General features: G+C 47.2%; 1 protein-coding gene across 3 annotated transcripts in view; it reads right to left on the bottom strand.

The window, feature by feature from the left end:
* LOC147119998 (disintegrin and metalloproteinase domain-containing protein 23-like) overlaps nucleotides 1-15,547 on the bottom strand; it is a 576,022-nt gene that overhangs the window by 436,635 nt on the left and 123,840 nt on the right. For all 3 annotated transcript variants that reach the window (XM_085985478.1, XM_085985479.1, XM_085985480.1), the window contains exons 11-12: nucleotides 12,977-13,143; nucleotides 8,492-8,576 (exon numbers count right to left, since the gene is read on the bottom strand). In XM_085985478.1, the coding sequence (XP_085841604.1) occupies nucleotides 8,492-8,576; nucleotides 12,977-13,143 (252 nt within the window). The remainder of the gene's footprint in view (nucleotides 1-8,491; nucleotides 8,577-12,976; nucleotides 13,144-15,547) is intronic.

The raw sequence follows: 15,547 nt of genomic DNA, 5'->3' as shown, positions 1-15,547 counted from the left end.
TTGGCCCGGGACTACCGCACAGAGAAATGGCAGCCAGGAACGATCTGTACACGGCAAGGACCTCTAATGTGTACCGTGGACGTTGGAGAGAGCATTGTAAGATGCCATGCTGACCAGATTCTAGAGTCACTGGAAAACGTCAACTCCACACCACGATCTGATACACCTGGCGATGAAACCGAAGTACCAATTGCATCTACCGCAGAATCGGTGATATTGGAAGCAGACGAACCAAACAACGACATTGATCCCGACTCAACCTTGCCAGAAGAGCCTGATATCCCAAAGAGGCGTTATCCAGACAGAATCAGGAAGCCTCCTCAAAGACTGAACTTATAATTGCTTAACTTCAACCAATGTATCTAGCAACCGTAATTGTAATTGGTTATTATTTAGTTGTTAAATGAATGTTATGCACTGTTTATCTAAAAGGGGAGGAATTGTTGTGTATGTACCTTTAAGGGAATAACTGGGGAATAACTGGTCTCAGACTGCAGTACCGGCAGTGACCACCCCTGTATAAAAGGCCCTAGCAGGCTTCTGTAGTTTCAGTTTCCAGGTTGTCTCCATTCAGTAAAGACTTGTTATAATCAACTCCTGCAGTCCGTGTCTCAATTATACACGGACATAATACCTACCAAAATGTAGCACCTCACACTTTTAAGAACATAAGAAATAGGAGCAGGAGTTGAATTTCTGGGTTGAATTTCATCTGCCATGTTTCCACCCATTCCACTAGCCTGCCTATGTCCTCTTGAAGTCTATTACTATCTTCCTTACTGTTTACTACACTTCCAAGTTTCATGCCATCTGCAAATTTTGAAATTGTGCCCTGTACCCCCAAGTCCAGGTCATTAATGTATACCAAAACAGCAGTGGTCCTCGTACTGAACCTTGGGGAACGCCACTCTATACCTCCCTGCAGTCTGAAAAACATCCGTTCACCACAACTCTTTGCTTTCTAACCCTTAGCCAATTTTGTATCCATGCTGCTACTACCCCTTTTATCCCATGGGCTTCAATTTTGCTAACAAGCCTAATATGTGGTACTTTATCAAACACCTTTTGAAAGTCCATATACACAACATCTAGTACACTGCCCTCATCCACCCTCTCTGTTACCTCAACAAAAAACTCAAATCAAGTTAGTCAAACAAGATTTGCCCTTAACAAATCTGGCTCTCCTTTATCAGTCCATGCTTGTCCAAGTGGCTGTTAATTTTCTTCCGGATTACAGTTTCTAAAAGCTTCCCCACCACCGACGTTAAACTTATCCAGCATCCGTTTAAATGCGTCTATGCTATTCACCTCAACCACTTTATGTGGTAGCGAGTTCCTCATTCTCGTCACTCAAGTAAATGTACTTCACATGTATATTTACGTTACAAACGTCTACCACCATTCAGTAACCAAGTAAAGCACTCACAATGATCAAAATACAAACAAACACACAAACAGGTTAAAGTTCACATGCCTACATCGTGCGAATACGAGAACTGACATCACATGCCCAACCACGACGTCTATTACTCAATTTTAATTTACCACTTAGAAATGTAATTAGCCGTATCTGGAATCCGAATCAGCCACATGTGGCTAGTGGCAGATCAGAGAATCATACAGCAGAGATGGAGGCCATTCGGCCCATCGTGCCTGTGCCAGCTCTTTAAATGAACTATCCAATTAGTCCCACTCCCTCTGTTATTTCCCCACAGCCCTGGAAATGTTTTCTTTTCAAGTATATATCCAATTCCCTTTTGAAAGTTATGACTGAATCTGTGCATTCCAAATCATAACAACTCGTTGTGTAAAAAAAGTCACCTCGCATCCACCCCCCTCATATTCTTATCTTGTATCGATCTCCTCTGGTTGCCGACTCTCCCGCCAGTGGAAACATTTTCTCCTTATCTACTCTATCAAAACCCCTCATAATTTTGAACACCTCTATTAAATGTCTTCTTAAACTTCTCTGCTCTAAGGAGAACAAGCCAGCTTCCCCAGACTCTCCACATAATTGAAGTAAACATGTTAAAAAAGAAAAAAAAAGACTTGTATTGCGATAGCACCTTTCACAACCTCAGGATGTTTCAAAGCACTTTACAGCCAATTAAGTACTTTTGAAGTGTAATCACTTTTGTAATGTAGAAAATGTGGCAGCCAATTTGCACACAGCAAGGCCCCAGAAATAGCAATGTGAGAATGACCAGATAATCTGTTTTAGTGATGTTATTTGAGGGATAAATAAAGGCCCGGATTTTGCAGTCAGCGGCGAAGGAACGGCGCTTGCCATTCACTACACTGACAGTTGCCCAGGGTTTTCCAGGCTTTTGAGCAGTGACTTGCTGTCATCAGGTGTCTGATCCAGCGCGGCGCCCTCTACAGGGGATCCATGGCATTTGTCAGCAACAGCGAGGCTCTTCAACCAATCAGATTGAAGAATCCTCACTGAGACACGCAGGGCTGAACCTTAACCCCCAAAAACGGGTGGGTTGGGATTGGGCGATGATGTAAGAAAAAGGAGACTTACCATCAAGTAACTTTAAAGTAAGCTTTAAGTAACTTATAAACACACTATATACAAGAGAGGTCTTTACCATGCCTCTGGTAGAAGCCTCTTACAATACTGAACAGACCAGTATTTATACCAGTCCAACAGGAAGTGACATTTACAGGAAGTGAGGTATGTACACAGTTCATAGTTCATAGTTCATAGTTCACAGGAAGTGATGACATAACTTCCCGGATGTTATCATTTTTATCACATTCTTCCCTCCTGCAGGATTAGGAGGCTGTGGTCTACCTTTTGGTCCGCAGCCGCCGAACAAGGAAGAGTCGCACCCGTTTGGATTCCCGTCGTAGAGGGTCGCTGGTCCGCTTACATGCGGTTGGCCATTGGTCAGAGTCTGTGTGGCCTGGATTGCCCTGTGAAGGGTCGGGGAGATCATGGCTTCGAGTACGAGCCCCAATAGGTTCAAAGTCGGACTGCCTCTGTTCAGAGGGAGGTGCAGAGCTGGTCTGTGGCGGATCAGTACTTTCATGCGCGGTACTGGGAGGGTCGCAACCTTGAGCACGGGGTTCTACCGGCACCAAGCTAGTTGGTGTCCGATCAGGATCCTGGAGAGGGGTACCCGATAGGTCCCAAGAGTTTCCTGGTGAAATGCCATCACCCGATGTCCCACTAGGTCCTGGTGGGCAGGGAGCCAGATCCCGTAATGATACGGTAGATTCTCGGCCGTCAGAATATCGTATGTTTGCATAGGTGGGGTTGGCATCGGTTAGTTCGACCTCATCTACAAGAGGGTCATTTTTAGACGTCCGAACGTATCTTCGGAGTAATACAGGTCCAGGAGTAGTTAGCCATGACGGGAGTGATGTCCCATGAGATGAGCGACGCTGGAATCCAAAGAACCGCTCATGAGGTGTAGTATTTGTGGCTGTAGAAAGCAGGGACCGTATAGAGTGCAATGCATCCGGAAGCACTGTTTCCCATTGCTGGTCTGGTAGGCCCCGAGATCTTAAAGCGAGACGTACGGAATTCCAGATGATACCGTTATACCTCTCTACCTGCCCATTTCCGATGGGATGGTATGGTGTTGTTTTGCTTGTAGCAATTCCCCGTTCTGAGAGGTAGTCCTTGAGTTCCCTTGACATAAAGGATGGACCCCGATCTGAGTGAATATAAGCCGGCATGCCACAGAGAGAAAATACCTGCTCAAGGCAGCAGATTACTGTGGACGCCAGCATATTGGAGCAGGGGAAGGCAAACGGAAAACGTGAATATTCGTCGATCATGGTGAGCAAATATGTGTTCCGAGTTGAAGAGGGCACTGGGCCCTTAAAATCGATGCTAAGTCGTTGCATCGGTTGGGTTGCATGTATGAGTATACCATCTGAGGGGCGGAAGAACTGAGGTTTTAATTCCGCACAAAGCCGGCATTCTGAGCATATTTTCTTTACATCTCCAGTGGAAAAAGGGAGATTCCGTGATCGTACGAAATGTAGCATGCGCGTAACACCAGGATGACACAAACCATTGTGGACATCCATGAGAGTGGAGGATGACATAGTGGAGCAGAATGCCCGTGTGAGGGTGTCCGGGGCCACATTCTCCTTGCCAGGCCGATAGAGAATGGTATAACCAAAAGAGGCCAGTTCCATCCTCCAAAGTTGTATTTTATTATTCTTAATTTTGGTTCGTTTTCGATTATCGAGCATGAAGGCGACTGATCGTTGGTCCGTGATCAACGTAAAGTGCTGGCGAGCTAGAAAATGGTTCCACTTCCGTACTGCCTCTATGATGGCTGTGGCTTCTTTCTCAACCGGAGGATAATGTAGCTCGGCACCTTGTAAGGTCCTGGACATAAATGCTACAGGACGACCTTCCTGATTCAGAGTAGCCGAGATCGCCACCTCCGAGGCATCACATTCAACCACGAAAGGGAGATTCTCATCAATGGAGTGAAGAGCCGCTTTCTCCAACTGTTTTTTGAGAAGGTTAAAGGCTGCAACAGCCGCTGTTCCCAGTGGAAATGATCTAGCATGCAGCAAGGGTTGGATTTCGTCCGAAAAATGAGGAATCCATTTAGCGTAGTATGCAAACAGACCGAGAGCCCGACGTAAAGAAGCCGGATTCTTAGGTGACGGGAGCTCTTGGAGCGGGCGAAGTCTTTCTGGGTCTGGCTTAATGATACCATTGCCTACGCAGTAGCCAAGGATGTTGATGGTCGGTTGCGACTCAACAGATTTGGATTCATTCAGGGTCAAATTACGGCGATGGAGGGCATCCCGAAATTTTTGGAGGTTGGAGTCGTGTTCCTGTTGATCGTGACCTGCAATGGTAATGTTATCAAGATAGGGAAAAGTGTCCCTTAGGTTTTCCTGCTTAACCAGGCCATCCATTGCCCGTTGAAAGACAGCCACTCCATTAGTAACCCCGAATGGGAGGCGACGAAATTGGTACAGCCGTCCATTAGCCTCAAAGGCTGTGTACTGCTTATCTGAGACCTTCAAGGGTAACTGATGATAGGCACTTTTTAAATCATAAGTTGAGAACACTTTGTATTCGGCCAGTTTATTAACCATATCATCAATGCGTGGCAATGGGTAGGCGTCCAAGTCGGTATATTGATTGATGGTTTGCGAATAATCGATGCATAGTCGCTGTTTGTGAGGTTTTAGAGGGTTCTTGACAATGACGACTTGAGCCCGCCAGGGCGACGAACATGGTTCAATGATATCCTCTGCTAGAAGTCGAGAGATTTCAGCCGCAATAAAAGATTGGTCTTCCTGATTAAAGCGCCGCGATTTCGTTATTATCGGTTGGCATTGAGGCGGAATACTGGCAAATAATGAGGGTTCATTAAGTGAAGCTGCTGATAATGCACAAAATGGTAATTTAGATGGTATATTAGAAATAGTAAGTCCGGGTTTGGATCCACCAAACTCAATGGTGAGTTTCTTATGCTGTTTTTGGAAGTCCAGCCCTAAGAGGAGATCACTACATAAGTCTTTGAGCACCGAAAGTCGGGTGGAGGGATACATACGACCATGAAGTGTCATATCAACAACACAAAAGCCGGAGATTCTGGTATTAAGTGATGACTGGGCCATCGCAATTGCCTGGTCCGATGGGAAGACATGTAGTTTCAATTTCGCAACAATCTGTTCCTTAATGAAACTATCAGTACTTCCTGAGTCAATTAAGGCATCTAAGGTATGCCCTTTAATTGAAATTTTTGTGGCTGCCTGAGACAGGTTCTGTGGGCAAGCAGCTGTAATTGGTGTCGTTGCACAGAGAGTGGCTAAAACTCTCGGTGTGCTTCTTCGGGAGAGAGCTCGAGAGGAAGCTTGATAGGTCCTAGCTGGAGCATCTTGATAGGCCCTAATTGGGGCAGTTCGGTAGGCCTTAGCTGGATTGGCCCTCGTAGAGGCCCTTGATAGGCAAACTTTAGCAAAGTGTCCTTTTTTCCCGCAATAACTGCAGATTGCATTGCGAGCAGGGCAGGTTTTCCTAGGGTGAAAAGCATCTCCACAAAAGAAGCATTCCTTCCTAGATTGCCAAGAGGCTGCTAAAGTGGGGTCGTCCTCCTCTTCTTCATCAGAATTATCAGAATTAGATTCCCCCATGATAGGGTTCACCTGAGACCGCTTGAATTGTCTGGTTGCAGCTACAGCAGCAGATCGAGATCTGGGCAGCTGATAGAGGTCTGCATTTCTCTTTGCCAAATCCAGTGAACAAGCTAGGTCAAAAGCTTTTTGTAGCTCAAGTGTTTTACTTTCTAGTAGACGCTGGCGTATAAATGGAGAGGCAATCCCGCAGATGAAAGCATCACGAATCATTTCTTGGCGGTACAGTTCAGCTGAGGCTGCCTGAAAGTTACAATCTACGCTGAGCCTGCGAAGTTCTTGCAGGAATTCGTCAATTGATTCCCCTGGCCCTTGTCGGGCTGTGGCCAGTAGATGTCTAGCATAGACCTCATTTGGGGTCTTCGCATACAGTTTCTTAAGTGCCCGAATCACCTCTTCGTAACTATCCCAGTCATCAACATATTCGAACACTTTTGGGGTCACATAATTGACAAGTATCTTCAATTTAGCAGGAGCATCCACTTTACATTCATCCAGAAAATTCTCAAAAGTACGATACCAATGCTTCCATACCCTGCCAGCTGCTGGTGTATTCGGGTCCAAGTCCAGACGAATAGGTCTAAGGATTTTCTCCATGATGGGTGGTTCCCTGGATCCTTAACTTCCGAGTTTGTCTGAAGGTCTAGTATTTGTCAGTGTAAATACTAAGTTACTTAAATTGATGTAAGAAAAAGGAGACTTACCATCAAGTAACTTTAAAGTAAGCTTTAAGTAACTTATAAACACACTATATACAAGAGAGGTCTTTACCATGCCTCTGGTAGAAGCCTCTTACAATACTGAACAGACCAGTATTTATACCAGTCCAACAGGAAGTGACATTTACAGGAAGTGAGGTATGTACACAGTTCATAGTTCATAGTTCATAGTTCACAGGAAGTGATGCCATAACTTCCCGGATGTTATCATTTTTATCACAGGCGAGATGTTAAAACTTTAAAAATCACAAACACGACCCCAACCCACCCAATCCCAGGTTTAACGGAGGCAGGACAAGGGGCGGGCAGCCAACCCGCTCCCAGGAGGCGGATTAGCTTATTAAATATTTTAATCAGGCTGGCAGCCCCTGGTTTAATCCTGGCCGGCCGAGTTTCCCAGGCCTCGGGAAACCCGGCAGTTGAAGAGAAGCGAGTACAGCTTCGGGGAGAAGGTAAGTGCCTTTACAGCACTGCTTGTGGGGCCAGGAGGAGCAGGAGTGCTCCCCCCACCCCCCCCATGGCCCTCCAAGCTTACCCTCTTGCCTTGGAGCAGACCACCCTCCCATACAAAGAGCCCCGGTGTCGGGGATTGGACGCCCCCCACCCTGGGATCGGGGATCAGACCCTCCGCCCTCCCACCACACTCCCAGTAGCTGCTGTAGGTTAAAACTCCATAGTATGCGGGGAAATCTGGACTGCCAGTTTTCCCAGCCAAAACTCCGCGCACTCGCTCTCCAAACCCGCCCTGTCAATGTCGGGGCCAGAAAGTATAAATTAGATTTAAATCATAAACAGAAAGTGAAATAAACAGAGGGAAAGAGAGAGAGACAGAAAGAGTAAAAAAATTATTTTTATTTAAATCTCCCATACTAATTAAATTCTGAAGGAATGAGACTCTACACATAAAATTAAATTTTCAGGGCCAGAGAGGTTGTTTGGCAGTAATTATCACTTATCATTAACAGTCCCTTTAAGCTGTGCGGCCCTCTGCTGGTTGCGCGCAGCCCAGAGTTGGCTTTTCCAATGTTAAATTTTGTGTGTGTGCGAAACGGTGAATGGGCCGCGCACCCAACAAAAAATTAGGGGAACATTGCTTACCACGCCATTAAAAATTCACTTACATCTGAATGCACTGGCCCTAGCTTTTTCTGCCATGTTTAGTGGGTGACTAGTGGGTAAGTGTCGCAATTTCACGCCATTACATCGACTTCAGTGCCAGATCTACCGGCGAGGACTGTTACAGCGGAGTCTGTGGAGGAGCAGGGTATCTCGGACAGCATCTTCTGGAATTCTGCATTTAAATGCATGTACTCCGGAAGTTACTGTCCGATTTACTCCACAATAATGGTGGGCGCTGTTAGCCTCACCGTTATTCTAAACGCAAAATCCGGGCCATTGGTAAGGTCACCAGGGATAACTCCCCTGCTCTTGTTCGACTAGTGCCTTGGGATCTTTTACGTCCACCTGAGAAGGCAGACGGGGCCTCGGTTTAACGTTTCATCCGAAAAAAGCAGCACCTCCGACCGTGCAGCACTCCCTCAGTACCACACTGGAGTAGCAGCCTGGATTATAGTCAAAGATATTAGACTGAGGTAGATGTATTAGACAACAATGAGTGAGCAGAAGACATTTCTGGAAAGTCGTACCTCATTCACTCCAACGCCTCGTGTCAGCGAGCAAACACCTCCAAAGAAAGCCATTCTGCCCATGCTGCTTTTAAACGTGGTGCCCCTGTTAAAAAGAAAAACACAAATGCAGCAAGATAGAAATGAAAGCAAAAAAATTTAGAAGTGACGTGAAAGCAGCAAAGCATAATTCAATTCTTATTCTGTCATTCCCACTGTTATGTGCAGGTGTACATAGAATCACTGAACCAGACCATTGGGCCCAAATGCTCTGTGCCGGTGTTTCACTCCACTCGAGCCTCCTCCCACCCGACTTCATCTCACCTTATCAACATATCCTTCTATTCCTTTCTCACTCATGTGTTTATCTAACTTCCCTTTAAATGCATCTATACTGTTCGCCTCAACTATTCCTTGTGGTAGCGAGTTCCACATTCTCACCACACTCAAAATGGCCTGCTGCTGTTCCAATCTTAGCCCGGTCGAAATTGCAAAGTCCTCTGACATCCGGTGACTGGTGCACAAGCTGGGAAAACTGTCCCATAGACTAGTCAAGCACCATGCTGTCATACTCACAGGTCTGCCCTCCATCATAAGAACATAACATAAGAACATAAGAAATAGGAGCAGGAGTAGGCCAATCGGCCCCTCGAGCCTGCTCCGCCATTCAATACGATCATGGCTGATCTGATCCTAACCTCAAATCTACTTTCACTCTCCATCCCACCCAAACCCATGCGATCTCCCGGGAGAGGCGAAAAACCAGATAAAAAACCCAATGGCCAATTTGGGAGAAAAAACCTGGGAAATTCAGATCAGAAGTGGGGATGTTCGCTGATGATTGCACAGCGTTCAGTTCCATCGCAACTCCTCAGATAATGAAGCAGTTCGCGCCACACAAGTGCCAGGCAATGACCATCTCCAACAAGCGACAGTCTAACCACCGCCCCTTGACATTCAACGGCATTACCATCGCCGAATCCCCCAATAGAGTCAACATTGACGAGAAATTTAACTGGACCAGCCACATAAATAATTTAGCCGCAAGAGCAGGCCAGAGGCTGAATATTCTGTGGCGAGTGTCTCACCTCCTTACTCTCCAAAGCCTTTCCACCATCTGCAAGGCAGGAGTGCAATGGAATACTCTCCATTTGCCTGGATGAGTGCAGCTCCAATAACACTCAACAAGCTCGAAACCATCCAGGACAAAGCAGCCCACTTGATTGGCACCTCATCTACCACCTTAAACATTCACTCCCTCCACCACCGGCGCACCGCGGCTGCAGTGTGTACCATCTACAAGATGCACTGCAGCAACTCGCCAAGGCTTCTTCGGCAGCGCCTCCCAAACCCGCGACCTCTACCAGCTAGAAGGACAAGTTATCCTCCAAGTCACACACCATCCTGACTTGGAAGTATATCGCTGTTCCTTCATCGTCGCTGGGACAAAATCCTGGAACTCCGTCCCTAACAGCACTGTGCGAATACCTTCACCACACGGACTGCAGCGGTTCAAGGCGGCTCACCACCACCTTCTCGAGGGCAACTAGGGATGGACAATAAATGCTGGCCTTGCCAGCGACGCCCACATCCCAGGAACGAATTAAAAAAAAGTCACATCTACAAGCCAACCCTCCTAGACTCACCAGAGCTGGGGGCATATTGGTATAAGAGCATGTGGTCCTCATTGGCATTGACTCCAACCCCAGGAACTCTTATGGCTTCAGGTCAAACAAGGCCAAGGCAACCTCCTGCTAATTACCATCCACTGCCCCTAACTACTCCTCCATGTTAAACACCACTGTGGAAGTATTGAGGGAAGCAGGAGCACAGAATGTCTTCTGAATGAGTAGCACAGGAGTGATCTAACTAGCTGAGTCCTGAAGGAGATAGCTGCCAATATGGACCTGCTTCAGGTGGTAAAGGAACCAACACGAGGGAGTAATCTACTTGACATCCAACCATACCAACCTATCCAATGGGGTCACGCCTGTCCTTGATGCCACTGGCAGGACCAGGCCACCACACAGCACTTGTGAACAGAAAGTCTCTTCTTTACCGGCCATCATGCTACGCGGTAGGTGTTAGCCATGGTTCAGTGGTTCACGCCTCTGGGTCAGAAGGTTGTGGGTTCAAGTGCCACTTGGGCTCAGATATCATCTCGGAGGCGTGTTCGGTGGGGGGCGAAGGAGTCACAGACGGAAAACCCGGAAGTTTTTGTATTTTTTCCCCAGGTTTCCCACCCGACAGCCAGCCTGATTGACCAGGCCGGCTGCCTGTCAGGCAGGAAAGCCTGCAGCAGAAGGACGGAGCAGAGCAGCAGGCAGGGAGAGCTCTCTGTCGGGGTTCTAGTGGGGTGGTGGGAGAGATCGCGGAAATTTGGGGGGGGGGGGCGGAGAGACGGTGGTTGGGGTGGTACGATCGCGCGGGGGGATGCAGAGTAGCGGTTTACACGTTTAGCTTGTTGGGCCTGGAGAGAACACTCTGGCTCCTCCTGGCCCACAAGCAGTGCTGTAAAGGTGTTTACCGTATGGATTCAGCCCTTCTTAAATCCTTTTACCTGCCGGTTTCGCGAGACCCGGGAAACCCGTGGACAGTGGTTAAAAATAGAAACACTGTTAAAATGGAGGCGCGCAGCCGCTTTAAAAGGTTTCAGCATCAGTCCAGCCTCCTGCGAGCGGATTGATCACCCAACCCTCGTCCCGCCTCCGTCAAAAAGCAAAGTGGGCGGGATCGGGGCGGTGTGGGTTCCTGCTTCAGATTTTTTAACTTTGTAACCGCCTACCCGAACCAAACCCACCCAGTTCTGAGGGTTAAAATTACCCCCTTGAGCACAGAATCTAGCCTGACACACCAGTGCAGTACTGAGCGAGTACGGTGGTGTCGACTTTCAGATGAGACATTAAACTGAGGACCCATTTCACTACGGGAAAAGCACTGTAAAGTTGTTGTTGTTGTAGATACTTTTGTAATGCAGTCAGTATGGCACCTGATATTTAACTGAAATTCTATCATGTTTCACAAGGTCCGATAGTTATGACCTGGCCCATTTTGTTATAGTGTGTGAAGGGGAAAGAGGGGGGACAGAAGAGGGGGATGAAAGGGCATTTGCGTGGGTGTGAAGGGTTGGGGACTAATAGTGAGAAGGTTAGAAGGAAGATGGAGAGAGGGGGAATAGAGAGAGAGAAGAGAGAGAGATAAAAGCTACTTCTGGTATCCCACAATTCTTTATTTGTGAAGTATTGATTTTCTATTTCAAACATTGCTTTCCTTCAAGCTCAGAGACAAAGGAGATTACAGTAGAATTTAGCAATGTTTATTTTAGCCCCAGTTAACGGATGTTTTCAGGAGACAGATATTTGTAATTTAAGTTATTTTGCCTGAGTCTTTAATCCTGGAAGACTCGCTCTCCTGGCCGGCCTCCCATCTCCCACCTTCCATAAACTGCAGCTCATCCAAAACTCTGCTGCCTGTATCCTAACTCGCACCAAGTCCTGTTCACCCATCACCCCTGTGCTCGGCGACCTACACTGGCTCCCGGTCCGGTAATGCTTCAAATTTAAAAGTCTCATCCTCTTGCTCAAATCCATCCATGGCCTCGCCCCTCCCTATCTCTGTAACCTCCTCCAGCCCTACACCACCCCCGAGATCTCTGCACTCCTCCAATTCTGGCCTCTTGTGCATCCCCGATTTCCTTCACTCCACCATTGGCAGCCGTGCCTTCAGCTGTCTAGGCCCTAAGCTCTGGAATTCCCTCCTTAAACCTCTCCGCCTCTCTCTCCTCCTTTAAGACGCTCCTTAAAACCAACCTCTTTGGCCAAGCTTCTGGTCACCTGCCCTAATATCTCCTTACAAAAGCAGAATACTGCGGATGCTGGAAATCTGAAATAAAAACAGAAAATGCTAGAAATACTCAGCAGGTCAGACAGCATCTGTGGAGCGAGAAACAGAGTTAACGTTTCAGGTCGACGAGCTTTCAGCAAGGTCCCACAAAAAGCAATGAAATAAATAACCAGTTAATCTGTTTTAGTGATGCTGGTTGAAAGATAAATATTGGCCAGGGTTCTGGAAAAGCTCCGCTGCTCTTCTTTGAAATAGTGCCGTGGGATCGCTTACATCTACCTGAACAGGCAAACGGGGCCCTTGGTTTAATGGCTCATCTGAAAGACGGCACCTCCGACAGTGCAGCACTCCCTCAGCACTGCACCGAAGTGTCAGCCTAGCTGAGGTGCTCAAGAACAATACACTCAAAGAACAGCAGCCAGAACTCTTCATAAATCAAAACTCTGACGAAAGCTCATCGACCTGAAATGTTAGCTCTGCTTCTCTCTCCACGGATGCTGCCTTACCTGCCGAGTGTTTCCAGCATTTTCTGTTTTTATTTCTCCTATCTCCTTCTGTGGCTTGGTGTCAAATTTGGTTTGATTACGCACTTGTGAAGCGCCTTGGGGCGTCTTACTGAGTTAAAGGTGCTGTATGAATGCAAGTTGTTGTTGTGAAACTCACGAGAACAGCTGGACAGAGTCGGCCTGCTCCCTCATGAACTGCTGCCTGTACTTGGAGAAGCTGCGCAGGATCTGCATCGGGTCCTGGCCCACATCGATCTTGTCCTTGTCCGACCACGTTTCCATGGCGACCAGGACGACCCTGGTGTTCAGCTGCTCCTTGAAAATCTGCAAGACAGGAGGACAGGACAGGTACAGGAGTGGAACACTGGGTAAACAGACAGTTAGCCAATCAGATCAGCAGAAACACAAGGGTAAAGCAGGGGACACACATGGGGGAATAAACGCGATTAGACAATTTCTTTTTTTCTTCTCATAAAGCAGCAACAAAAATTAAAGGCTCCCGTTCTCGGTGAGACTGACGGATGCTAGCAGCGAGAAATTCCTCCAGCCATGACCGTATCAAGTGAGAAAGCTCACAGGAAGGTAAACTTATAGAAAGACAGACCTTGCATTTATATAGCGACTCTCATGAGCTCAGGACAATTCGGAATATGGGTTCCCATCATGTGAGGTTCAGCACCAGGAGTACAACTGACCACATGAAGTGAAATCACACTGTGCGATCTTAGCGGGCAAAAGAATTGTATCTGAACATGTGAAGCCATTGCGTGCTAATATCCCACAGCGCAATTTCACCCCAATAATGGGTACATCACTTTGCCCGTAAAATGAACCATATATTAGAATCAAGGCTGCAAGAGTGGAACAGTGGTTGGATACTCTGCAACAACTAATTCACCTCCTCACCCCTCTACAAAGGTTCAAGGGAGGAGTGTGATGGAATACTGCCTCAATGGGTGCAGCTCCAACAAAACTCAAGGGGCTCGACCCCATCCAGGACACAGCAGTCCGCTTGATCGAGACCCCAGCCACCAAACTCAATGTCCCTCCTCTCCAAAACCCCTGAAGGGGGAAGGACAAAGTGCAGGAACCAGCCTCTCCAGCCGGTGTTTAAAATGCAAACCTTACCTCCGAGTCAGAAGATTGTGGGTTCAAATCCAACTCCAGAGACCTGAGCACAAAAGTCCAGGCTGGCACTCCAGGGCAGTGCTGAGTCGGAGGCGCCGTCTTTCGGATGAGTCGCTAAGCCGAGGCCCGGTCTGCCCCGCGAGGTGGACATAAAAGATCCCACGATTTGAAGAAGAGCGGGGGAGTTCTCCCTGGTGTCCTGGCCAATACTTATCCCTCAATCAACATCAGTATTTTCCAATCCCTACGGGTGTGTACACACCCATAGGGACCTTGAAAGTGCCGGTTTCAGGCATGCGAAGTGCGTGCGCTGAAAACCGGCACTTCCGATCTGTCAAGAATACTCTTGACAGATCGGACGCCTGCCCTGAAGAAGGGCATCTGCGGGTGGAGAGTTCCGCTTTCTGCAGAAACTCCGCCCGCTGAAACCCCTTAAAAATATTACGCCAGCATAAGAGATTTAAAACGTTTTTTTTTTTAATGTTTTCACTCATTTATAATTTTAAAATGGTAAGTTTATTTTTAGCCCCGTAAAAAACTTTAATTTTTTTTTCAAAAAATTAAATTTTTGTTTAAAATATTTAATTTAATGTAATTTGTACTAATTTTAAAAATGTGAGGTTTTTTAAAAATTTATTAAATGTTTTGATGTGTTTTTGGAGTGATCCTCATTCATACTTTTGACGGGTCGAAGCTGAGAGAACTGTCAAAAGTATGAAGGGGGATTCCCTTCTCCCATTGGCTCCCCATGGCCCACGTGATCCCAGGGACGCTTGCGAACCGCCTGCGCCCCCGGGATACGTGGGCCCTGTGCATTTCGTAGTGGAGAGGCCCAGGAGCGGAAATGTCTGGTCCTCCGGAGCCCTCAGGCAAGGGCGTAGATTTTTTCCAGATCGAAGGCCTCCGCAAGCAGGAAGCCTCCGATAGGAAAATACGGGCCATTATCTGGTCATTATCCCATTGTTATCTGAGGGACCTTGCTGTGCACAAATTGGCTGCTGCATTTCCTACATACACTTCAAAAGTACTTCAATGGCTGTAAAGTGCTTTGGGACGTCTGAGGCCATGAAAGGCGCTATATAAATGCAAGTATTTTTTTTCTTTCTTAATACCTTACCCTATCAACACAACATCCAGGCTGCCCTATCTGAAAATATTTGTTTTCAATTTACACCACAGTAGAATGGGCAGACACAATCAGCTTCGTACCCTGAATCTCATGCTCCTGTTCTTCTATGGATGGCCTGCGTTGTCTGATTTTAGTAACAAATGGGTTAACATCCTTCACCTGAAACTCCTCTACCAGCCATTTTAATCCATTTAAACTAAACTGGTTAACACAGTGTTAAAATGGCCGGGGGGGGTGGGGGGTGGGTAAGTTTCATGCACGAAAGTGAACACAGAGAAAGGAATTTCTTCGTCCATTGGCACGTTTATTTCGGGTATCACACAACACTATTTCAAAGCACCAATCGGAAAACAAGTGTCAGGGGAACGGTAGCATAATGGTAGTGTTACTGGACTAGTAATCCAGAGATGTGAGGGGGGGTGGGGAGGGGGGAGGGAGGGGAGGGGGGGGAGGGGGAGGGGAGGGGAGGGA

The sequence above is a fragment of the Somniosus microcephalus genome, chromosome 4, assembly GCF_052327205.1.
Source record: "Somniosus microcephalus isolate GS21.2 chromosome 4, FLI_Smic_1.0, whole genome shotgun sequence".
Classification (NCBI taxonomy): Eukaryota; Metazoa; Chordata; class Chondrichthyes; order Squaliformes; family Somniosidae; genus Somniosus; species Somniosus microcephalus.
Note: the sequence above shows the minus strand (reverse complement) of the source record. Positions and strands in the feature narration are given on the sequence as shown.